The sequence below is a fragment of the Cryptomeria japonica genome, chromosome 3, assembly GCF_030272615.1.
Source record: "Cryptomeria japonica chromosome 3, Sugi_1.0, whole genome shotgun sequence".
Taxonomy (NCBI): Eukaryota; Viridiplantae; Streptophyta; class Pinopsida; order Cupressales; family Cupressaceae; genus Cryptomeria; species Cryptomeria japonica.
The window spans coordinates 355,891,717-355,918,602 of record NC_081407.1 but is presented as its reverse complement, the minus strand read 5'-3'; the positions used below and the strand labels follow the sequence as shown (position 1 = coordinate 355,918,602).

At 37.3% G+C, this 26,886-nt stretch overlaps 1 protein-coding gene across 1 annotated transcript in view; it reads right to left on the bottom strand.

The window, feature by feature from the left end:
* The window catches only part of LOC131080002 (uncharacterized), a 132,381-nt gene that overhangs the window by 45,150 nt on the left and 60,345 nt on the right, over window positions 1–26,886 (bottom strand). Inside the window, exons 5-10 of the mRNA XM_058018052.2 lie at window positions 26,493–26,557; window positions 23,363–26,364; window positions 22,986–23,118; window positions 22,652–22,788; window positions 7,332–10,003; window positions 4,238–4,271 (exon numbers count right to left, since the gene is read on the bottom strand). Of these exons, the coding sequence (XP_057874035.2) occupies window positions 4,238–4,271; window positions 7,332–10,003; window positions 22,652–22,788; window positions 22,986–23,118; window positions 23,363–26,364; window positions 26,493–26,557 (6,043 nt within the window). The remainder of the gene's footprint in view (window positions 1–4,237; window positions 4,272–7,331; window positions 10,004–22,651; window positions 22,789–22,985; window positions 23,119–23,362; window positions 26,365–26,492; window positions 26,558–26,886) is intronic.

The window sequence follows — 26,886 nt, the reverse complement described above, 5'->3', positions numbered from 1 at the left end:
ATTAGGAGGTAGGAAGGGCATGGACATTCAATGGATAAGACATCTTGAGAGTTATAGAAGCTATTCATGTTCAAAAGTTACAGTGTGGGATTTCATAAAATACGAACATGTCGAAAGCTTCTCTGCTCCACAAATTTATGATTAAAGGAAGCCACCTTTTATTTTGTTGTCCCACGACCTCTTGTGAATATATTTTATGTGAGTGTTAGGATGCAATGTGATGCTTCCATAGGCAGGTTGCTTCCATTGATTCAAAACACAAAATGTTCTCACCAGACTTCCATTAAATGAAAATCTTGCTGTTGTGTTGCTGATTTTAGCTCAAAATCCATAATCTATACTGTGCAATGCAAGGTTGTGATGGAATAGACCCTGCATGAAAGCATGCACACCAAATGAAATGAACGTGAAGGTAAGCTGTAATTATTGCAGATTTAGCATGAGTATGAATATCAATCAATTAAAATGGCACCTTGAATTCTTAGTCTGGAAGTCATGTAGCCAAAAGCATAAGGAAGTGAAAAGAGAAATGAATGCGCTACCTTCTACTTATGAGAAGTAAACTGAAAGGAGGAGGACAAGAAAAACATTGTGACAAAGATGAATTTCAGAACCACCCCTAATTCAACATCTAGAGATTCTTTTCTTGGCCCACAAATTCAACATTCCTCCCCTCTGGGATGTTCTAGCCATCTAAACACTCCACTTAAATTTTCCATTTATCACAATGGCCCAAGCACAAAACCTTCACTTAAAGGTATTGCTTGGAGCCGAGAAAAACACAATGTGGTGAGGATGGTAGCTGCAACTTTTTTGAGACAAATAGTTCATATAGCATTCAACATGGTAAATAGGTCAAGTTGGAATGGACTTGTAATGCATAAATAGTTGGGCGTGCAAAGTTTATGGTTTTAACCTTGCATAATTTTAGTAGCCCAATGCTAGAACTAACTGTGAAAACTACACGGTTTGTGATACATGATATGAAGAAAGTATGGCAGAAAAGGGGTAGCGGCATTCTATTAAATGCATTGACAGGTGGCAAAATCAAATTTGAAAAACTTTTTAGAAGTTTTGAATGGCATATTGGTGTTCTAGGAATCCATAGATGCCTCACATGAGCTAAAGAAAACTGACATTTTGCAATATATTGGATGGGGTTATCTAGGAGATTAGGGGCAGGGTGCCGTCCAGATTTCACAAACAATACAGCATCATATGTTGCTGAAAGAAGACTTATTCAACAGAGGCATCCCTGAATTTGGTGAATCCCTTGTGTTGCCAATTGCTAGGATTTAATACTTGTGACACTAGCAAGATTGAATGAATCAAAAGTGTGGTTGAAGATGCCAAAGACATAACCAAATTTATCAACATCCATATGTGGGTCCTTAATTTGATGAGAGAGCACATGAAAGAAAAGGAGTTTGCTCAATCGGGGACGACATGATTTACCACAAACATTACTTTGCAGAGCATTGTAGCAAGCCATCAGCAAAACCTTATTTGAAGTAGATGTTTGTGAGCAATGCTTGGTTAGACTATCTATATTCTAAATAGAAACATAAAGCAAGAAGGCTGTAGGGAGGATTTTCAATGCAGTGATCAGCAAACATGCAAAGGAGATACTCAAGGTAAGTTAAAGACTTAAGTTTTAGACTGAATTTTGTTAAGTTATTGTTTTTAATTTTCTATTGATTTATTTATAGTTTTAACTTTTTTGGTGACAGGAAAATTCATCAAGGTCTTATGTTTGGTTGATGGGGATAGCATGTCAATGCGTTATCTCTATGAAGCCATGTATAGAATCAATCAGGTTATTTAACAATATTATGGTGGAAAATAAAAGGAAATATTAAACCTTTAGGCACATCATTGATCATAGATAGACAAACCAGATCCATTAGCCAATACATGTCATAGCATACTGCCTGAACCAAAACAAATTACATCTTTGATAACTTTAAGACTGATGAGGAGGTAATGGCGACCCTTATTACATGCATTGAGAGGATGACACAAGACGAAAGCTTTAAAGAAATAATTATAGATGGTTTGAAAATCTACAAGGGTGCAAAGAGGAGGCTATTTTTACACTTTAAGGCCAGTGGGGAGGAAATTGTGACCCTTACTACATGCCTAGAGAAGATGACATTAGATGAAGGCCTTAAAGAAATAATTAAAGATGAGTTGGAAATCTACAAGGGTGCAGAAGGGAGGCTCTTTTTTACACCTTTATGCATTTGAATAAGAGAAATCCACCAACCACGTTTAAAAAATTATTACTTCAGGTTTTAATTATACACTTTTTGATAAATGCAATTTTAATATTAATTTCACTTAATAATATTCTTTTTAATGTTATATCTGTAGATTTGCAACAGGAGAATTATGGTCCTAGAACACCAAATCTTCAGAGATTTGTTATTTGTGTTCTGTTGCAACTATATGGTGCTCTTGAGTATGAGCACAACTTGGGCCTATTTGATAACATTCAAACCAAGGAAGAAAACAAGTTAACCTTAAAGCGCCTCTATAGTTAGTCTTCATCCAATACAACGTTCACCTTCAAATGAAAAAGACAGTAGGTCTTTCTTATGATGCCATCAACTTGAATGGCATCGATCCATATCCAGATTTGACTGTCAAAGATGCAGAAGCAATGTTCAGTAAGAAAGATCTTGCTGAATTGGAAAGAGAAGCAACAACAGCAGAGGTATCGTAGGAAGAGATGCCTGAGAAATCATTCACTCCTGATTCTAATTTATCTTCTAGTTCAAGACCAGATAATAGTAGTACTAGGAAGCAGAAGAGAAAGTAGTAGATTGATTGTTATAGCTGGCTGTTGTACTTGTTGGCGGCAATATTGTACACGGAAATAAAACTAGTTAATTAAGTTGTAATTGTGTTGGTTAGTTGGCAACCGAGGGGTGGCAGTTGCGGTGCGACGGTTGGCGCTCGCACCCCCTCGGCATCTTTATATACTTCCGAATGTAACTTGTGGACAAAAACAATTAGGAAGGGAATAATCTCTCTTATACTTGTCTGATATCTATGGCGTTATTATTCTGCATTACGTGCTTTATGTCTTAAGTTATCACCCGAGAGGGTAAACAGTACTTCTGAAATTTTTTGATTTTAAGCATAATCAAGATTCATATGTATTATGAATTTACGACATATAATCTTTTAATTATAACAAACTGATAGTCAAAATAGACTTATGTGTTCTCTAAATTCATTCTCTGTGTGTCTCATACATTAATTTAAGTTTCTTTGTTTGATTATATAGTTTTCTTTCCCAAGTCTTGTTTGTGAGTCAAAATTTTGGACTGCCAAATTTTCATGAGTCCAAGTTTTAAACCCGTGGTTGCTTCTTATATATGATAAATTTCAACATTTGACAGTGCCCTTCCCTCACATCCTCTTCCTTGAAACAAGACAATCAGCGAAGTTCATAATAAAGATGAAGGATGCATGCTCCCTAGTTAAGAGAAGCTAAGCATGTTTATTTTGGATGAAGGAAATTGTAGGTTGACATAAATCTCCAATAAATATGAGATGATTGGAAGTATTCAGCAGTGAGAATTCTTTACTAATGTCAGAATGACATTGTCTTCATATCTTTCATTAAGATAATAATGTACAAGGAGTAATGTTTCTTAAATCACATAGGACTTCAAAGAGGAGTAAGATGATGCAAGCAGTGCACAGAAAAATTACTTGTCGAGGGGTGATGATAAAGTTTTTGAGGTCCATGTGCCCTCCATAACTACAAATTATTTGTTTATGAGAACTTTATTCATGTACTCTTGACATTATACATTGAACAATTAAGGACTAAGACAATAAACAAAAATAACAAATGGCAATGACATGAGAATTGAGTGACCCACAGTGAACAAAACAAAAGTACAGTGAGGAACCTAGTTCTCTGAGAAGACGTAAGATCGTCACGTTATGCAACAAATTTTATGTTTCCAATTGATTGGGGTACCTTATGAATTCCCTGTTTCTGTGAACTTAGTTAATGTACTCTAGGCATTATGATGAAATAAACAACTAATTAAATAAAAATAACAAATGGCAATGACACGAGCATCAAATAACCCGCAGTCAACAAAAATATTGCACTGTAAGCGAGCTGATTTCTGAAGAATGCATAAGATCGTCACGTTATCCAATAGTTACTTCTTAATAAATATAAGTGCTCAAAGACACAAGCAGACCAAGTTACCTGTATCATCTGCATCTCCAAGGAAGTCGAAATCCTATCAAGCAAATATTTAAGTAGAGGTCAGTATCTGACTATAACAGTGCAAAAACAGTAGAAGCAAGGTAAGAAATCTACAATTAAAAATCCTAAAAAATAAGGATTTGAAATTCTAACATAAAAATACAATCACACCAAATGATTAGATCAACAATAATAATTAATTTTTTAACATCTCATATGAATGAGATTGAACTGACAAAGAATGTCTTTAGCTAAGCTGTATTCCCCACAGGCTTATTACCATCTATATTAAACTATCATTAGAATCAGCCAGTCTTTGTCATGATACATGCACTGTAAATAATAATTAATGAATAGTCTAAGACATGGACTTGTTTTAATAATGTCTTCCACCCCATTTTCTTGAGAGAATTCTAAAATTATCATGCGACAATGGTGAATATTGTCATTGACTTTATATTCTATCTTTATCCTGCAAGATATCCCTTATTATTGAAGTTAAAGCAAGGAAATCTTGCTGCTAACCCTACCAGAAAACATATTCAAAATGGTGATATTAAACACTTTGAGCCAACTAGATATGCTCATAGAAACATTAATCCTGGAAGCATTTTATAAGTTGAGCAGGAGAGGTATTTTTGAGCAATGAACATATTGATAAATCCAACTAGAAGCTAGCTGACCATTTAACTTAAATGACAGTAAGAATGAAACTATATCAACATCCACAAATGGCAAAAAGTAGGTCAATGAGACTCCACAGGTACTTTAAGTTATAGTAGATAAGTACTACAGTAAAAAGTTCAGAAATTCTCACACAGTCTAATCCAGAAAGAATAGCATTAGCAATGAAACTATGGATTTTGGAAATCTGATATCATTAAAAAGTTCATAGGTTATGAACTAAGTTACCAGTTGTGGTACAGGTATAGTGGTATGGCAGAAAAACATACTAATGGGGGTCTAGGAGATCCAAATAACTAGAGGAAGTCTAGGAGTGCAGACCCCAATTGGGTCAAGGGGCAGCAGCCCTCATGGGGGTTTGGGGGCAATGCCACTAATGGGGTTGAGGGGCAGCACGTAAATTAAAGCCTTTGAAACCACACAAACTTCCTGATGCATGCCATTTTCACAAATTTATCACTTACTGGCGAAATTAGGCATGCAGGTACTTTTTTGTGTATAAATATTAAAAATGTTTTTCGAAAAGCTTTTTTTCTGCTTTTTTGGGGCAACCCTTAGATTGCCTTAGTTTATCCAATTTCAGCCCAGTTTCACCCAAGGTCCTCCCACGGTGCCCGGAAGGAACCTTTGGCAGACCCAAACTGAACCCATACAGTACCAAGAGGGTACCAGAGGGACCAAATACCATTGGTTATGAGAAGCAGCTAAATATTAAAAGAAATGTTAACATAGCAAGAAATTGTGAGTCAGAAATTGAATACCCTACAATTTTTACTCTACAAATTGCACTTAATTTAGGGTACTAAATCCAAACTTTCTGAATCCAACGTACCAATTGTGTTGCTCTTTGTGTTTTTATTTAATTACATGCTTCTAATATCTCAATTCATTCCATATTCTCACGACTTCTATTAATATTGTCTTCTATTGGAGTCTCACACAATTCCAACATCTCTAGAATTGCAGATTCGTCCCCCAGAAATTTTTTTTTTACACGAATGAATGTTAAAAATTCATGGGACTAAAGTCTGTCACAAATTCTCAACGGTTCCTTGTACTTCCCAAAGTAATTTCTCATTAATTTGATTTGATCACAACATTAAATAGCAAATCAGATTCTCTTCCCCCTCCATACTGAGTTTTCAATTTTCAATGTCCCCCTCACATTCATTCTCATTTAGCTATGCATACTGCTTATTTTCATTCTTATTAGCTATTTTCTGCTATTAGCATTCTTCACACGCTCTAAAAGCTCAAAGCTCTATTTTACCAAACAGTTGTTACATCATTATTTACAAAAGTTTTGTTGTTTCCAGCTCCTACAAGTTTTAAGGATTCCTGGAAAGATCACAAGCATTCCTTGGGATTCTTCCATTCTCTCTATTAGTGACAAAATTTTCTTTATTTTCTGTTTCTATGAGCATTCATTATTTGGGTTTCCAGAGTTGTTATTTCTCATTTTATCACTAAACCTTGCAGGTTTTTATTGCTTTCTCAGTTGAGTGCAGGTACAGCTGCATATATATCTGCAACAACAAAAAATGCACTGTACAAAATTGAAAATACATACAATACTTGATACTAAAAATATACACCACATAGAACTGAAAATACATTTGATATTTGATACTATGATACTTGATAGTGATAAAGATAATTAATAGTTCAATGTTATATCATATATGTCAAATCATTAAAATATTTATTATTTTTTAATGAAGCCAGTCATAAATTGAGAAACTTCGTCAACTTACCTTGAAATTAGCCACACCTCAACATTTTCCAACAAAGTTTATCAAACATGGGGCATAGATACAGGTACGCTAGGAGATAACAAACAAAAGAAACACATCATACCAAAATCAACAGGAGACAAAATGTTGTTAGCAGAACAAGGGAAAACCCACTTCAAATTTAATTAGTATCAAGTAATCTTCAACCAAGGTTTCCTAACATGCATCAGAAATAAATGATTAGGCACTGGAAAATGAAAACCTAGTTGGCTAGGAAACAAAAGCACTTACACATGTAGTATGTCAGATGAAGTGTTCATCTGCATGTCTAATTATTCCAAACAAAAAAGTATAAGTTCATTCACAGCAACTAGTTCTATAAATTATAGCATCAGAAAAATCAACTGCTGAAATGGATTTGACTGGTTGATCCTCTATTTGAGAGACAGAATCTAGGTTAACTCCAAACACTCATCCAAAACAATGACTCAAAATGAGACAGTGAAGCAGCGTGATGTGTTGTGAGTCTAGAAAAAGTAATATTTGTTTATCAAGCACAACTGACAAGAGTTGTAAAGTTAAACCAAATAAGTAAGCTGAAAATGATAAATATTTGAATAAGAATAACTGAGAGGCTTACACCACCCACTCCATCACACATTGAAATATATCAGTACCTCATCATCCTCCGGAGCAGTATGATCTACTCGATTAAGTCCATCTTGCTCTTCTCTATCCCCCAAAGTCGCATCTCCGAGAACTTCTGCTTGATTGAAAGACATCTCTGCTGACTTTTCATACAATAAAACTTGCTCATCTTGCCTTGCGTTCTCTGCCTCAAAATTATAAGGAGAGGCTTTTCCAGACACATTCAAATATCCAAGATCTCCATTATGAACACTATTGTTTGGAACAGAATCTGTTCCTTGCACTGGTACAAAAGCACTATGCCACACTGTCTGCCTTTGGGATCCAAAGCTGACTGTTTCTTCTATCATTCCAATAACTGGTAAATTTCCAACAACTGCAATTTCTTGACTTTGTTCATTTCTATCTTGGGCAAAGTTTGGTTCCTTGTTCCTTTGTTCACTTTCTTCTTCAATTCTATTAATATTGCTTGCAGGTTCCACATCAGCCCTGTCTTTGGCATGTACCACCTGATTTCCTACTAGGTACTCTGATCCATGTTTCTTCATCATAGCTAGCTCAGGAGCTTCAGAAAGAATATTTTCCCTTTCATTCAACATGCGATTTTCGGGAAAGCATTGTGATGTTTGTATGTCCCGTACGGCTCCTCCATGCTTTTCAGTAGGGACATCTGTCCCTCTTTCAACCTCCAATGACATCTCATTGTTTTCAGAAAAGCAGCTTGATTTCAAAGGAAATTGATGACTTGCCACATAAAAGTCTCTACTATTATGAAACCCACCCTCAAAAGCAGAAGAATCCTGTGGGCCTGGCACTGGAGGAAATCCAAAATTGTTATTCTGTGGAGCAAATACTTCATTAGAAAAAGCACTAAGTTGAGGCACCGCATTCGATACTTGAGAGCTGGTTATAGCATTAGTAGGATTTTCTGGGAAAGCTCCCAAAGAGGCTTGCTTCTCGTGTGGGCCCGGCACCTGACAAACTCCAGAAGCATTATCCTGTGACATAAATACTTTATTAACAAAAGCATGGCCTTGGGGCACTGCAGAAGATTCAAGGGTTTTCTTTACATTTGGGACTTCAGACCCAATTATAATGTGATTAGGATTTTCTGGCAAAGCTTCTATAGAGACTTGCTTCCCCTGAGAACCTGGCACCTGATGAACTCCAAAAGTATTATCTTGTGTCACAAATATTTCATGAGCAAAAGCATGACCTTGCGGCACCCCAGAAGATTCAAGAGTTTTTCCCACATTTGAGACTTCAGAACTAGTTATAACATTATTAAGATTTTCTGGGCCTTGCGGCACTGCAGAAGATTCAACAGTTTTATTTGCACTTGAGACTTCTGAACCAATTACAATGCGATTAGGATTTTCTGGGCCTTGCGGCACTGCAGAAGATTCAACAGTTTTATTTGCACTTGAGACTTCTGAACCAATTACAATGCGAGTAGGATTTTCTGGCAACACTTCATTCCCCTGAGGACCTGACACCTGATGAACTCCAAAAGTATCATCCCGCATCACAAATATTTCATGAGCAAAAGCATGACCTTGCAGCACCCCAGAAGATTCAGGAGTTTTCCTCACATTTGAGAATTCAGAACCAACTATAACATTATTAGGATTTTCTGGCAGAACACTTAGAGAGGCTTGCATCCCCTGCAGACCTGGCACCTGACAAACTCCAAAGGTGTTATCTCGAGGCACAAAAACTTGATTAGATAAATCATGGCTTTCTGGAACCACAGAAGATTCAAGGGTTTTCTCTACATTTGAAACTTCAGAACCAATTATAACATTATCAGAATTTTCGGGCAAAGCTCCTATAGAGACATTCTTCCCCTGGACCCCATATGCATACACTCTGCTAGACTCTGTTTCTAATAGACTCTTCCCAGGCCTCTCTTGTTCCTGTCCTTGTTTCCAGGTATGATCAAGCATATGAGCTCTACTAGATTCTAGCTCAGACACCACACCCTGAAGCTCCCCTTGATCTTTTTCATGAACAGCAGCTGTAATAACCCTGCTTGATTCTATGCCAGATAATCCTCTGTCTGATTCTATATCAGAGACTACCATCCAGGGCCTCTCTTGCTCTTTTTGTAGCCAACCATCACCTCTATGAATTTGGCTTGATTCTGCCTCAACTACCTTATTCTGAGGCTCTTGTTCTCGGCTTTGGCGGACATCATATGCATGAACTCTGATTGATTCTAACTCAGATACAGACTTCTGGAGCCTCTCATGCTCTTGTTGTTTGTAGATATTAGCTCTGGCAGACTCTGCTGCAGTTCCCAATTCATCACGCTTCACTTGGTCTTGTTTATCATGGACATTGTTCACACGGAAATTGCTTGATGTCATTTCAGACACCATGTCAAGGGGCCTATCATGTTGTTTTCCATGACCATCACCCTTATACACTCTGCTTCCATAGACATAATCCATATGCATTGCATTCACATGGATGTTACTCCCTTTCTGTACACGAGATTCTATCTCAGATGCTAACCCAAGCGTCCTCTCCACTTGTTCCAATTGTACCATTCTAGAATTGTTTGATGGTTCCAAGCTGCCTGTGGGCTCTTTTTCTTTTTGTCTTTCCGTAATATTATCAACTTTGCCAACTTGGGGAAGCTTCGTCTCAGCTAAACCAAAAACCTGACTGTACATATCACGCAATTCCACGCATAGCCCTGCCGAATAAAGCTCATGTTCATTAACCAAACAAGTAAAATAGCACAAGCTACAGCTATCACAGAAATAAGCAAATTGAAGGGGGCACGGAAAGAATGTGTACAATTTTAACTTTGATGTAAAACACAACATCAAAATAGAATATTGAATATTTTAACTAGGCACGTCAAACAAAATCATCTTTTCAAATTTTATTTCAGTTGAGTGAATAGCTTTTATTTTATAACTTAAGCTACAGCCCATAAATAACTTTGTGTTATGTTGATGTGGAAGAAAATACATCTTTAAGAAAATAATGTTTTTCCTACTTCATTAATGAAAGATGCTCACAGACAATTGTTACAACATCATATTGATGCATTATGTGAATAATTACCAGATTAAAGATCCGTTGAAAGACAATGTATAGACTAGATGGTAAGTTAATGATGTTGGTATCTTCAACCATTACCTATAAGTCTTAACCACATATAATGAAGGAGAAAGCAGCCAATGTATTTTCGCCAAGCCAAATGGTCATCAGAAACAACTCTTCCAGAAGTTTGTACAAGAAAAGATTAAAACCATATAATGTCCCAAAAAACAAACCAAACTTAGGGAAAACAAAAAGAGGAAGGAATCAAAAGGTTTGATTTCTGTAAAAGATGCCACAAATGTTTAAATACTCCACAAAGGAACTATATGTAAACAGAATGCTTATTTCATTAGATATAATCCACTTGATTCAAGAGAAATAATACAAATTAATCTATGCAAAAAGAAGCTATCGTAACATAATCCTAAATGCAATAGAAAGAAAATTATGCCACACCCACAATATAAGAAGACAATTTACCCTAGGAAACATTTTCAGGAAAAAAAACCAGCAAAAAAAGTACTACAACACAATTAAGATATTAATCACTTGTGCTTAACCCTAATCCATTTGTGAGCATTTAAAGAGACATCAGTATAGGAAAGTGCTACGCAGTTTTACAACACAATCAAAGGGTAAAAAACCATAGGCTGAAAAACCAGCTATAAGAACACACTGATTGTAATGGACTGTACAGTCTACAAGAGGTGCAAAACATATTATACAACACATCCAACATGAATCATGTGTACACAAGGGCAAATTCAAAATAAATCCTCACTACAATAGCATCTAAACCACAAAACATTAGTAATTTAAAACCAAACAGATCTAGGATGGAGGAAGACAACTCCAAAATCATGTTTGATGATGACAATCCTAGTGATCATCATGATGAGGTGTCACTCGTTCAGGAGTTCAAACTATTTCATATTCTGTCTAGCAATACATAAATAGTGAAATACTCTATCTAAACCAATCAAACATTATTTCTCAACAACGTGAGGAATTCCCTTCAGATTAACTCCATACAACTTGCCTCAACTAGGGTATAACTAATCCATCATTCCACAAAAAACTTCAACTAGAATCTAACAACCTGCTACCCTCAGTTACCTCAAACAGGTCCTAATAAACTATTTCTTAGAAAAGCTACTTGTACTTGGACCTAAAACCCATCATCTCTCCTATAAGTAAGCTTTAGTGAGACCTGAAAAATTATGTCCCCCGCGAGTAAACCCAAGCTGGAATCTAATCAGTCATCTATCCCATGAGTTACCTTGACTAGGATCCAACTAATCACCTTCCCAACATGTTTCCTCAAATTGGATCCAAAAATATGGACAAGAATCAAAATATGCTTACATAAGTTACCTTAACTGTCTTAACTCAATCAGATGAACCATAGTTCAAAAACTAGGACTGGTAATAACTCAGCTGACCCAGGAATTTCAAAAACTTGGGCCTCCACAAGAACTCAGCAATAACTTGGAAAATATTTCCAAAAATTAGAAAACACACATTTGTAAAAGTATTAGTCAAAAACATATATATTACTGAATTTAGGTACATATTACCAATTCCCTTCATACATAGATCAAAATTTGAGTTAAAAACACATAAGAGGCAAACAAACTATATACAAGGATCAAAGAAGAACATGTGAGAGCAGCAACCAACAGGTTATTCTGCAAGATTTTTTTTGTAAAACTTTGCATGCAAATCCTTTAGTGGAGGAAATTAAGAGGAAATAATGGCAGTGCATGGACCACTAATATTTCAAATGATTTTGATAGGACTGTCATCAAACTGAGTGAAGGGTAAAAGAAAAAGACTCTCAGGGATTTTGATTTATAAGCTGGTAAGAGTGGATAGTCATCTATTGGAGGTGTTGCTGGACTTAGAAATGGTTAATAAGGTAGTAGAATCATTCATAACTCGGGCCGTGGTAGTCTGATTATGATGTATAGACAAATGGTTGATGAAGGAGGAGATCATGCAAAAATGGAGGGAGGCGGTAAATATTTTCCCCCTTCCTAAAGGTCATTTTGTTGTTTTGCTTCCACAAGTAGACTTGAAATTTAAGATATTAGCAAAGTAGATATGGATGTATAATCATTTGGAGATACAAGTTTTTGCGTGGAAGGTAGCGATCTCTAATTCTCCTGAGTTTTTGTCTATCGAAAATATCTCAAAGGGCTGCCACTGGAATTTTGGAATGTCTTGTTTAAATCTTATATAGCTGGAATTCTAGGAATCTACAAAATATAACATCCAATTACCCTAGTTAAATCTAAAACTGTGTTTGCACAGCTCAAGATAGGTTCAGATATGGATTTGCCTCTTCCTAAGAATATTTATATTAAGGTGAGTAACAGAACTTTTGTACAAGAACTGAATTTTGAATGGGTGCCAACTAGATGCTTCAAATATCACAAGGTAGACCATCTTGCTGCACTCTATGAGGGGTGTAATAGAAAAAATGCTTTGAGAAAGAAAAGGGAATGGAAATTTAAGGAAGTTTAAGTACTACAGGAAATGAACTGTTCCTAGTTCTTCTGAGAGGGTGCCTGTAATGTCCCATTCTAGAATATTTCTTATTTTTTTTAATTTGATAACCCTGACTCACAATAATAATTGTGATATTAATTTATTCAGAAATTGTAAATTTGGTAATATAATTTGTCTTGGAAACTAAAATTTGTCTCTTGAAAAATATAACTTATCCTTTATTCTGCTATTCTATCTTCTTTCAACTGCAACGATTTCCTACGGTATGTCTGCTTTGAAAGTGCTTATAGATCTGCCTGAACCAGGGTTTTTGCCCCTAACTCAGCAATAGCAATTAAGGGTTTTAATCCCTAACTAAGGAATATTAAGGGTTTTTGTCCTTTATTAAATTGTATAATCATGAGGGATTTCATCCTCAGATTGGTTGAATCTTTAATTCATTTTCCACAAAGAAAATAGATAATTTCTTAATCATTTGCTCTCCTCCTTTCCTTGTTTGGACTCCCTTAAATATATTATTTCTTCAACGGTCATTACTCTTCAAAAATACCCATTGACTGTTTTTTATTGTTTTTATTAAAATATTAATTAATTATCTATTCAAATAAGGCACAGTGGAGCAAGAAAATTCTATCAGAGTTGGTCTCCTTCATTAAATGAGGCTTATATGATTTGATGCCCCTCATGACACCAAAATTATCTTCTGCAATTTGCGATTGGTGATTAAGGCCCACGGATATAAAACAAAATTTAATTTGGAGTCTTTGACGATTAGGCAGGAGTTAGATCTTAATTTAATTTCCAGGTGGGGATATTACAAAGCCTCACTTCCAAGTTTGAATATCTTTTGAGGAGCACCAAAATGGCCAGATAAAGAATACCACTCCAGTGAATATCTTTTGAAAGCTAAATGTTTGCTGGAAAAGGAGAGCACTAGAGTTTGAAGCTGGTTTTGATAACTTCTTAGGGTGACATTTGGAGTGTTCTCAGCTATTTTTATCTGCCACACAGCCCTGGGAAGGTTTCTTGAAGTTTGGCATCCATTTCTACAATGTCAGTTTGCATATTTTGTGAACAGCTTGTTGTGACGTTTTCACACATCGCCCCATTGCAAATGGAGACCCCCTACTTTTAGGCCCTTCCGGTCTTTTGGCTTTGTTTTTTGGGGTCTTTTCGCAGCAGTTTCGCCAGTCTCTCTGTTTGCGAGTGTTTGGGGGGTTGAATTGGTCAAGTCTGCTTTTCGTTTGATTGATTTTGGTGAAGTCTAGGGCCTGTTTTGTCAATTTTAGGGGTTTCTGTTAGGGTTTTGGAAAAACTGAACATATAACTAGAATCAGGACCCTTCAAGGAACCTCCCAGTAAAATTTGAGCCAAAACGGAGTAACTTTCTATTTTTAGAAAGTTCCTATTTTTTTAAAATTTTACTGAGTCCCGGAATGTCATCATTTTGCCAAAAATCAAACTTACTATTTTTAGTAATTTCTATTTTTAGTAAGTTTCTATTTATAGTAAGGCATTCATGTGTCTTGTCTAGGGATCTAACGCTGACACTTTAAAGGTTTCTATTTTTGGAAAGTTTGTTCTGACAGGACCATTCTAGCAAGGCGACAAAGGTCAGGCATTTGCAACTACTTCTAATTCCGGAAAGTCAGAAAGCAGACAGAGAGAGCCAGAAAATGGTTGAGTGCTAGAAGCCCATTCCTGAAATGGAAAGCTCGGGAAATGTCTCTGTCTGGAAAATCATCCCAAATTCTTATATGGTGGCCTGATCCAAAAGAGGCTCAAAATCCATCCAAGTCCGGAAGAAGCGTGAAAAGATGAATTCCTCCTCCACAGCAAAATTCCACCCAAATCCTCAATTGGGCGCCAAAATGGAAGGGTCGTGGAGGACTCACAATTTAATGAATTCCTCCTCCACAAAGAAATTCCGCCCAAACACTCAGCTGGGCGCCAAAATGGAAGGGCCATGGAGGATTCACAATTTGACAAAACTCCTCCTCCACAAAGAAATTCTGCCCAAATCCTCAGCTGGGCACCAAAATGGAAGGACCATGGAGGATTCACAATTAGACAAAATTCCTCCTCCACAGAGAAATTCCGCCCAAATCCTCAGCTGGGCGCCAAAATGGAAGGGTCATGGAGGATTCACAAGTTGACAAAATTCCTCTTCCACAGAGAAATTCCGCCCAAATCCTCAGTTGGGTGCCAAAATGGAAGGGTCATGGAGGATTCAACATTTGATGAAATTCCTCCTCCACAGTGAAATTCCGCCAAAACACTCAGCAGGCGCCAAAATGGAGGGGTCATGGAGGATTCAGCATTTGATGAAATTCCTCCTCCATAGTGAAATTTCGCCCAAGGCATGGTGAAGGCGCCAAAACAAGGAAGTGATGGAAGATTCCAAACAAAGTGTGAATTCCTCTGCACATGGAAATAGTGCCCTAGACTAATGGAAAGCACCAAATTGAGGGGTGCTTGGAGGCATGGAAAATGATCAAATTCCAAGACATGGTGAATTCCATGCTTAAGCTTGAAAATTGAAAATTTGTCTAAAGCATGAAAGTTAAAGGGTCAAGGAGGAATGAAAACCAAAACAAACAAAAAAAATCCCCTCGAGAAATTTTTTGAAATTTCCATTTTTAGACACCAAATCTTATCAGAATCTGGAAAGTTTTGCAGATTTGGACTCGTGAGATAATTCTCTATCTCCTGGACCCAGGTCCTAAATTTTAGGAAAATTCAAAAAATAGGAAATGTGGCAAATTGGTGAAAAAGCTCCCTGCGGACATGATGAATTCAAAGAGCACAAAAATTCCTTCCTCAAGGAACAAATTTCCAAAATTTCTTCTCCAGTTCCAAAATGTGCCCAAGGTTGGAAGCAAGACGTAAAAATCAAGGTTCAAAATTCAAAAAAAATTCCTTCCTCAAGGAAGAATTGCACCAAAGAAGAAGAAATTTCAGGAAAGGTGAAAATTTGGCTAGTGTCGGAAATTCCTTCCTTCAGGACAGAATTCTAGGAAAGGTGAAAAATTGACTAAGTGTTTGAAATTTCTTCCTTCAGGACATAGTTATTGAAAATCATGAAAATTGGCTAAGGCATGAAGAATTTCCTTCCTCAGGGGTAAGGAAAAATTTCTTTCCAAAGGAGAATTCCTTCACAACATGAATTTCATGCCGGGATGAATTGAAGGTGGAAAAAACAATTTCTAAGGCAAGGAAGAAATCAAGGATGAATTGAACAAGAAATTTCCCCTAGGAAAAGTTTTTAAAAATCCAATCTCGGGCATCAAATCACATCCAAATTTCAAATTTTCATAGATTTGGATTCAAAGGAGAATTCTCTCCCTCCTGGACTTGAAACCCTAATTTGTGGAAAATTCCTAAAAAATAGGAAATGTGCAGAATTGATGAAAAACCTTCTTCAAGCAAGGAAAGTTGAAGGGACTTCAAGAAAATTCTTCTCGAATCAAATTTTCTCTCTCCAACAATTCGAGATGTGCAAGAGCGGATATACGATGGCACAGTCCACTTGCATGGCGAGGATCTATTGAACGCATGGCAATATGGTGGCATATTCATTGCCGGAATATTTGACCAAATGGCGACCCGGTCATTGCATGTTGAATTTATGGCAGATTCTTTTTACATGCAACCACCGCATGTGGAAATGATGGAGCATTTATGACATAATGGGGTGATTTTTGCATGGATGAATATTCAACGCTTGTCGGGCGAATTTGAAAGAGGTGGTGCATTTAATGCACAATGGATGCTATTTTGGGTACTTTTGAATTAATTGTATATGGACATGATGGGTTATTAATTGGAGATTCCCACCTTGTTGCATCTTGAGTGGAGAATCTTTTAGGGAAAACCCTAATTAGGGTTTGCATGTAATCATGGCCTGAGGCCTTGTTGTGATGTTTTCACACATCGCCCCATTGCAAATGGGGACCCTTGCTTTTTTTGCTTTTTAGGGTTTGTTTTTTGGTCTTTTAGGGTTTTGTTAGTTAGCCTTTGCATTTTTGAGTGTTGTCGGGGAGATCAATAGGATAGCAAGTCCGGCTTGAGTGATGTCCTAATCCTGAAAATTTGGCTAAGTCTGAAAGTCCTGATCCTGAAATTTGGCTAATTCTGGAATGTCCTGATCCTGAAATTTGACTAAGTCTGGAAACTGAAAAACCTCCAAAAACTAGATTTTGCTATATAACTCCTAGAGGTCTGAAACCACTCTCAAACATCCTGAAAGTATATATGGAATATAACTTAAAGTATAAGATCACTTATACTTAAATGTTATATTCCATTAAAATTATCCTGATAGAGAGTTCAAAAGGTCAAATTTCGCTCCTGTCCTTCACTGAGGATCCAGAGCGAAAAGCACTCCTGTCCCTCACCAAGGGTCCAGAGCGAAAAAGCTTAGTGGAGTCATTCCTGACCTTGTTTGGACAAATTGAGACATCAAAGGCATGAAGGAGGACGTAATCAACCCATTGAAGATAGTTTTGAAAGTTAACAAGGCATAAATGAGCTCATAAAGGCCAGGGCGCTCCTGTCCCTCTCCAAGGGACCAGAGCGATTTTCCCTCAAGACAAGTTTTTGGCAAAAGGAAGGCAAGTTTCGCGTTTGAGGTGGGTGAAGGAAGACGCAATCGATCCGTTGAAGATAATTTTCGAAGCTAGCAAAACACAAGTGAGCTTATAAATGCAAAATCGCTCCTGTCCCTCTCCCAGGGACCAGGGCGAAAAACACATTAGCTAACCTTCCTCTCCAAATTCGGACGAATCCAAGTCAAGACGCAAGGTCAAAATGATGTTTAAAAGGTTTCACGGAGGAATGAAGTAACAAAGGCCATCAAGTTGATGAAAAATGGCTAGGGCGCTCCTGTTCCTCACCAAGGGACCTGAGCGAAATTTTCAAAATACTTAATTACCTAGCATTGTGAAATACTATTTCTTGCTTCCAGGACTCAAGATGAAGAGGGGAATGATATTCTACGTCTAGAAAGTGATTCAAGGTTGATACGATTAAGAATTTGTGCAATAAACTAAAAGGCGCTCCTGTCCTTCAGTCAAGGACCAAGGCGATATTCATTAAAACAATCATTTTCTTTCAAGACCACGCCAAGGCAAGGTTGTGCAAAGTCAGAAATGCCTTTAAGAAGATGGTGAACAAAGAAATTACCCCAAGAATCAATAATCTTAGGCTCAAATACAAAAATCGCTCCTGTCCTTCACTGGAGGACCAGGGCGAAAATCCTTAGAAGAGCTCGTTTTGTCTTGAGAGGGCGAATTGAACATGCATAGGACGAACAATAATGACCATTGCCTACCTCACAACTTGCATTGGCGATTGGAAAAGACAAAAACAAAGGGCAAAAGGCAAAATCGCTCCTGTCCCTCACCAAGGGACCAGGGCGAAAATGGTTCTAAGGAGCATTCGTTCCAAAAATTGAATAGATCAAACTCAAGATTTCAAGTAAAATGCCATTTTGGACGTCCAGGATGAAGTGTTGAACGTGAAAAACAAGAATTGCAAGGCTAAAGTGTAAGGGCGCCCCTGTCCCTCTCCCAGGGACCAGAGCGATCTTGTTGATGTCCATTATCTTGCCATGCCTAGGTGCCAATATCATCTATGACACATTAAATGCCAATTTCGATAAAACCTTGAAATATTTTTGAAATTAAATTGACATTTAATAAGTGCGCAAAACATTTAATAATTAATTTATGCCTTTAAAAAATCGAAATTTTAATTATAAAGGCATTTAAAATTAATTATTATTAATTTAAAAATAAAATTGGGGCGCTTGGGGTATTATTTAATGTTTTTATAAAGTCGGCCTCTTCTTTTATTAAATTTTTATTTATTTTTGGCCTATTTTCCAAGTCGGCCTATGCGAAATTGCAATGGTAAGCGCCTATATAGTGGGGGTATCTTGAGCGATGTTAATCCATCATTCACTCATTCACTCAAGTGCGATTTGGAGAAGAGCAACAAGGTGCGAAATTTGGTCTAGGAAGGAGCGATTTTTGTTGAAGGTTAGAGGTGGAGCGAATTTTCCTCAAGGCGTTGAAGGCTAGAGGTGGTGAAGTTGATAGAAGAAGCACATTTTGAAGACTTCGATCCACATTTTGCCTAGCAAACTTGCTTAATTTTGCATCTTTTCTTAGATTTAGTTCTCAAGTGGAGGTATGGCGAGATTCTCCTAGTCTCAATTTTGAATTTTCAATTTTCAATTTCAAGTGGCTTAGTTAAATTTAGGAAATGATAATTCAAAGATTTATCATGAAGTTTCCTAATTAAAATCTTGAATCTTACTTTTAAAGTTTAATTTTTAAATTTCAAGATATATTACTAATTTTGAAATGTTGTGTAGGTATCAAGATGGCGACTCCAAGCTCGAAAGATCTACAAGTCGGAAGACTCTCCTCAAGGAAAATCAAGCCAAATCAAGGACGATCAAGCAAGGACAAGGACGCCCTTCTTCGATCCAGCCTAGCAAGGACAAGGACGGCCTTCTTTGGACTAATGTCATCAAGGGCGACTTCTCCAATCCAGTATTCCAAGGCGAGGTACATCAATCATCCTGCACATCAAGGACACAAGAAGTTAGAACAAGGGTTCGTTGAAGAAGCAAATAGTTCCAGATGAATTAATTAAGGCTAGCTTCTCAAACAACATCAAGTTGAATATTTACCAAGTTACAAGTGTCAGACGAGGTGGCATCCTAGTCATCACTTCTCCAGTCAGTGTGGTCCACCTCAGCATTTCCAGATTCAATGTACCTAACTCATGGAAGGTGGCACAAACTCCGATGTACCTACCCCGGCTATTCATTGGTGGAATTTTCTAGAGAGGACATGTGTCCAAGCAATACAATTTTATCATTGGTCAAGCATTAAATGTTATGTAATGGTTGTAACAAACCCTAATTAGGGTTTTCATTATTGAATCTTGGCCATTGATCTCGAATTGATCTAAGCCATCGAATTGTATTGAGGGCACTATATAAGCCCTGGCATTTTCATTTTGTAAAGGCAATAGTCAGAATAGTTAGAGAATAGTTAGGAATAGTTGGAAGCAGTTAGAAGATAGAGAGAGAATAGCAATTAGAGTAGAGTAGAGAGAGAAGGCAAAGATTGTTGCCAAGATGTTGTTGTAAAAGACTTGTAACTTCATTGAAGAAATGGTGAAATTTATGGGTCGATTCGACAATTTGCATGGTCTTTATACTTCTCATATTTGATTTCATGTTAATAGATGAGTGGAAGAAATGTGCTTGATTGATGGTGAAATTCGTATATCCATACTACTAGCAGTTTGTTGATTGCAGACTTGCCTTGCGTAGTCAACTGGAATCATTCAGCTTAAGCTTAACTTCAATTATCGCTTCTTCATTGATATGCATCAACCTGATGGTGTCTATGCTTGCAGTGATGATTTGAACATCATAAAGCTTTCCTTCGAAGATCGCACTAGCCTTGTGGAGATGGTCCTGAGATGTCAAAATAAGACTTAGTTAGAATTTCATCAAAGATCATTCATTGCTCCTACATTCTTAGTATTAGGATTAGATCCTTTCCTTGCCCTCATCTTTTTTCCTTTTTTTTCAAATCAAAGCTAGTAAGAGCCTGTGTTCCAGCAATATTCAAAGCAAATCAGAAGTTCAGGCATCAAGTGTAAGTCCCCTTGTGATTCCAGCAAATCACATCATACCACAAAGAGCTTATCCACACGTAGAGACCCTACATACAAGAACCTTGAAGTCATCCTGATTGATCCTTTTTCGCGACATCTTTAGCAATCAGAGGCTTTACTCAAGAGAGGATAAGGTACCTTTAGGTATTTTATTTTGTGTTTGATAGTGTACAAAATACACGTCAACAGGCCTATATAGAGGGGTGACCCCCCTCATTTGTAAGGGGGGAGATTTGTATGAAATTGTTGCGATAGGTTTTGAGATAATAACAATGAAACATTGTTCTCTGATGGTGTCCACTTAAGTTATTTTTTCAAGACTTGCATGGTTTCACCTTCCTCACTTAGATTAGAAATAGTAAAGTGCTTTGATTTCAATGGAGAATGTAATGGTGTCTGATGAATTTCCATGGTTCATACTTTTTGCATCTTGTTGATTGTAAGTTGCAGTGTAAAGTTAGTCTGAGCCCCCTAAATTTGTGCTAAGTTCGATTGTGGATGGTCGTTTGGATTGCACCATTTTTGGGTATTCAAATGTACTTTCTCAATTTGAAAATCTTCTAGCATCCCCAGAAGATTGCACCGGTTCTTGTGGAGTTGTAGTTGATCTTGGCGAAGCAGAGCTTGGTTTATTTGGAATTTGTCCACCAGAGCACTATTCATTGTTATCACTGCCCTTAGGAGTAGATTTAGATCCTTCTAACCCTTTCCCCTTTACTTTCAATTCATTTTTAGTCCATTTGAAGCAGCAGCATCGCAAAATTGCCATATCCGATGATGGAGTTCCAGCCACAGCAAAGAAGTGAAAAAACGATGCAAACGTAAGGCCCCTTGGATTACGAGCAATCACATCAGCCAACTGAGTCACATCTGTAGCATAAAGGAACCTTGGAGTCGATTGTTTGAACTTCTTGCAATCTTAGCATGCAATCGCACTTTGATCAAGAGAGAGTGAAGTGACCGTTAGGCAACTTTATTCTGTGTTCGACGTAGTCATAAAAAACACGTCAACACAGCTCAAGCCATTTCATTGCTACATTTTGTGGGTATGTTGGAAATACATATGTAATGCTATTTTATGAATTGGGTTGCTCTTTACTTTGGAGAAATATTGTATATTCAAATCAGAAATCAAATCTGGAATTTTCAACTTGGTCATTTTCTGTATATTGTCAAGTTTCTAAGTTGTTAGTTCACTGCAAGTATTTCTTTTATCTGCACTTAAATTGCCATTCCAAAACTATTGCAAAAACAATTCAAAAAAGAAAAAAAAGAAAAAAAAGGCAGACAGGGCAGCATATCACATGAATGCTGAAACATTGACTAGTATTACATCTGGCTTTGGAAAAAAACAAAGGATGAACAAATACATTTCCATCAACCTTCACCGATACCTAATATTTATCACATGTGCTTGCACATATTATTATGCTACATCTAGCGTTGGTAACAACAAAAGGAAGAACAAAAACATCCCATCAACCTTCACAAATACGTATCAACAACTCAGGCATAAGAAGGTAAATATAATTTTCTTTTTAGAATTGTATCACTCATAATAGTAAGTAAATATGTCGGTAAATCCATAATAGAATACATGCAAGGAAGCTACTTCCAACAGAGGCAATCAGATAAAAGCACAACTACTGGAAATACTTGTCAGCTGCCAAACAATTTCAACCAAGAGATAAGGAGTTTAAAAATAAGATAGAACCAAATGCACAAACGAGTGCTTCTAATCAAATACACAGAAGCAACAACTCATTTAAATGCCGTGCTCACTAACCTTTCTTCATTATAAAAGGTAACAGGTTAAGATTTTCCTATGTGGGGCAATGACCTCTACTACCAGTCAGCCATTTGTGATGAATCAGATGTCAGAAAAGCAGAAAAGGGATTTCATTCAAGAGTTATTAACAAGTAACACTATAAACGCAATAATTTCTTTTTCATAATATTACAACTAAGGCATTTCATCTATCTATGTCTGCTCTGTGGCATGCACATGAATCCAAAACTCAACTGCTAAAATGCACTGGAGATAACTTTAATAGACTGTTTGTTACTTATCAGGTCTCACCAGGTATCGACGGTTCAAAAAATGTATCATGTGCTTGTGATTCTTTTTGTATCATCCGAATTTCTTGTGGAGTACAAGGAGCTTTCTTGCGCACTCGACGAATATCTTCAGTATTTGCTAACTGCTGCCTTATCACACTAGCAAAACAAAAGAAAGTAATAGGCCTTAGCAAAAATATATGGAGTCTGTTATAACCAAATGCAAACAATTCTAATACATGTGTACCAGAGTAATGAATTTCATCAAGTGGAATGTAATTTTACATCATGGGAGACAAAAGACAAATGTAAACACAAGAAAGTAACATAACATTAATCCAGATTAGTTTACTTACTCGCCATGTATGACCATGGCAATGTCAATCAATGCCTTCCTCTTAAGTCCTGTTCTTCTAGGTGTAGGTTTACGACGCTTTGCAGACACTGTTTCGGCTGGAGTGGGTTTAATTTTAAATGATGGTGTTCTTCCTACAAATTAAAATGAAATGTCAAGAATACCAAAAACCAACATGTTTCATGATCAGTCAGATTTACACAAATCACACAGACAGAACAAGAGATGAGACCCAGGCATAGAGCTGAATCTATCTGCAGAAATAACATTAGCACTAAAAAATTTTGCATTATCAACTCCCACAAAGACTAGTCATGTATACAGAATCCTGCAAACAATTATTTGGTGGGATTATTCTTCTACAAATTAGTGCAGTACCTAAAATGGAAGCCAAAACATCATCATCATGTGGAATATAATCCATGCTTCTGTTCGACAGAGATAATCTGCTTCTTGATTTAGGAGTGGCTTCTCCTAGAACAGGTGCACTGTCAATAATATGACGTTTCCTTCCAACACTTTGATTTGAAGTTATTGTAAACTTTTCAACCTCCCTCGGTGCTTCCTTCTCTGTCACTGGTTGATTCAACCCAAAAATATCAACCCCATTCCTTCCAACATTATACGATGAGCGAAGCGTTTCATGGGCAGGGATCTCCGATTCTGATCTCCTCAGAGTCTCACGATGAGGTTGCATGGTCTCATGATCACCTTTGGAAGCAGTCACATGCTGTGCATGAGAGATAGACAATGCATTTGAAAGCTCATCGGATGCATTTGAGAATACATGATGTTGAAAGGCTGCAGGAGCTGACTTCTGACTAGCATTTACATTTGAGGGGAATCCTCCTGATTCTGTGACTTTCGAAAAGTAATTATCCTGCAAAAGCATGTTTTCAGAGGGTAAATTTGTGTAAACTCCATGTGTCCCTGCATGATTAGGAAAGCTACAGGGCTGCAAGATGTTTCTAGAAGGTACATTAGCACGAGTTCCTAATGTTGATGCTTGCAACGGAAAACTAATGCCCTGTAAAATACTTGCATCCGGTGTGCCTTTAGAAACCCCTTGCACTGCAGTTGAAATTGAAAAACCTGAGCTTCGTGGATAAGTGCTTTCAGGAACATTTGTAGCAGTTCTTGGCATGTCACTAGATGGAAAAATTGAAACCGATTCTCCAGTTCTAGAAGCAGCATGCTGTACTCCATGAAGGGAAGGCATTGATGTACTTACAATGTTTGAGACCTCAATAGAGGTTTCTGGAACATGAAACCTCTGAGGTGACCAAAATTCCTGAGATGAAACATAAGCAGGCCCTGAAGTGTTCCCCAGTGTAGGAATATCCCGAGTGCCTGACATACTAACAGCAGACTGATAGCCAAAAGACTTGTTTAGATACTCACCAGATGGAGTAGACACTCGCAAGGGTTGGCTAGATTCTTGAGCAGTTGATTTTATCATGAAATTCTCTCCCTGTTTTGGTTGAGCACAATCTTGAATTGCAGCTTCTAAACATGACTGCTGCTTACTGCCTGCCACTTGATCAAGATGTTGGGAGTTCTTCACTGTACCCACATCTTGTGTATTTTGAAATGTTGTTGCCTGAGTTGGCAGTGTATGAACAGGCAAGTCTTGAGAGTCCGATATACCAACAGCAGAGTGCTTACCTGAATTAAGATTAAATTGTTGACCAGATAAGCTTATTGGGGATGTCTGCATAGCCATAGAATGTAGATGAACACGTGTGTCCATCCCAGAACTATGTGCATTTGTCACCTGAGCATATTCTTGAGACCTAGCTGACGACTGTAATTGATGCTTACTTGCCACAGCATTATTTAGTTGTTGAAGTTCTACTGGAGAAACTTCTTGCATATATGGAAGTACATTTGCTGAGGCACGAGGTTCATAATTTGCCAATTGCTGAGTGCCTGATATGGCAACAGTTGACTGAAGACTTGAAGCAGGATTAAACTGTTGACCAGATATGGATGGTGAAAATGTCTGCATTGCTATGCCACTTTGCTGAACAGAAGCATTTGGCATCTGCTTCTCATGCACTGGGGAAATCTGGACCAATCCTTGTGACCCTGATGCCAAATAGTATTGCTGCTTACTTTGACCAAATTTATTTAGTTGTTGAAATTCTGTTGGAGATACCTCTTGCATGTGTAAAATTACATTTGCTGGAGTAGGAGGTTCATGATTTGCCAATTGTTGAGTTCCTGATATACCAATGGCAGGAAGACCTGAGGAAGAATTAAACTGTTGACCAGATAGGCATGTTGAAAATGTCTGCATTGTTGGGGAACTTTCTTGAACAGATGTGTTTAGCATCTGAGACTCATGCATTGGTGAAATCTGTACCAATCCCTGCGACCCAGATGCCAAATGCAATTGCTTATTACCATCTCCAACTTCTTTGAGTTGTTGAAATACTGATGTAGAGTTAGACACATCATGTTCCCTAAAAACTGTATTTGTGGAATGCATAGAACTTGTTGGAGCCTTGATTTCTTTAACATGTAGCTGCTGCTTGGATACATCTAATTCATAATGTACACTTGATGGTGGAACTGTAGGCATTGGTAAACTGCAATTAAGTGGTGCCATAGACTCTGAGGCGGAAGCCACTGCAGGCACTTCTTTACTTGTTTTCATCATCACTTCTTGCACAGAGTTTGAGCTAGGAAACAAATTTACATCTTCATAAGTGTGGAAAGTCATGGAAGGTTGAGGAGCTTCACTAAGAATGGATTCATTTTGTGGCGACAACCACTGCTCCTTTAAGTAGTCTTTAACTGGTTGAACCTGTCCCATGCTCATATTTCTACTGTCAGCTTCCTTTCTTCCTTCAAACTGAAAAGTAGTTGGCACAGACCTATTATCTTGAGACAGCATTGTCTTTTCAACCTGTTCAAGCCTTGTTGGCAACCCGGACACTGAATAAGACCCAGAAACAACCATTTGAGAGGTCACTACTGGAACGATGCCTTCTGCTGAATTATGTTTGTGAAATTTCTGCAGAGTGCTTGAATTTAAAATCTCTTCAGCTTGGTCAGTTAATGTTTCATCAATTAGCCGAGGGGTAGATGGCCCTTGCAATGCTGAAAATGGTAAAATCTCCTTATTTAAATCAGGGGTATGCACTTCCTTGGATGATGAACATTCAACATCTACAACAGACGATGGAAGCACATTAGGAAAGTCTATCTCATTTTGATTTCCAGAATTATCAACCAATGTTTGCATGGTAGAAAGATCTCTTGTCCTGTCTTCATCCAGATGACTGGAATCTACAGCTGGCATTTGGGACTGCTGTCCCTTGATTTCCATCTTTATTGAGGATCTGCCTTCTGCCTCAACCACAGAAGGAAGAACACTGACAAGCAGAACACATATTTACATCCTCTTAGTTATGCATTACTCTCATAGACCACCAGTTAGAAAACGCATCAACCACAAATCAAGGTATACAGACAGATAAAGCTAAAGGCATAAAGAACTCACTCTTCTACTAAATGTGTGGCAGCAGAACTTGGCCCAGGAGAAGACATCTGCTCTGCAAATAAATCCTGGTTGTGATAACAATAGGGTCAATGGGCATTAACTAGAAGCACATAAAGCAGAAGAGATGGAAACTGCAATTCCAAAGAAACCAAATGCTCTAACTTGTGATGAATTTAATTTGCCAAATAACATTTGTGAAAATCTTAATTAATAAGTGATAATCATAATACACAAATTCACAGAAGATATTCATTGACAGTCTTCCAATGTTTTTCACCTAAAAAAAACCAATGAAGAAATTCACAAATAATTTTTTTTTTAAGCAAAGAAAACTGATGGAATTAGGCATATGATACTATCTGTAAGTACAACAGATGAAACCAAAATTACAAGA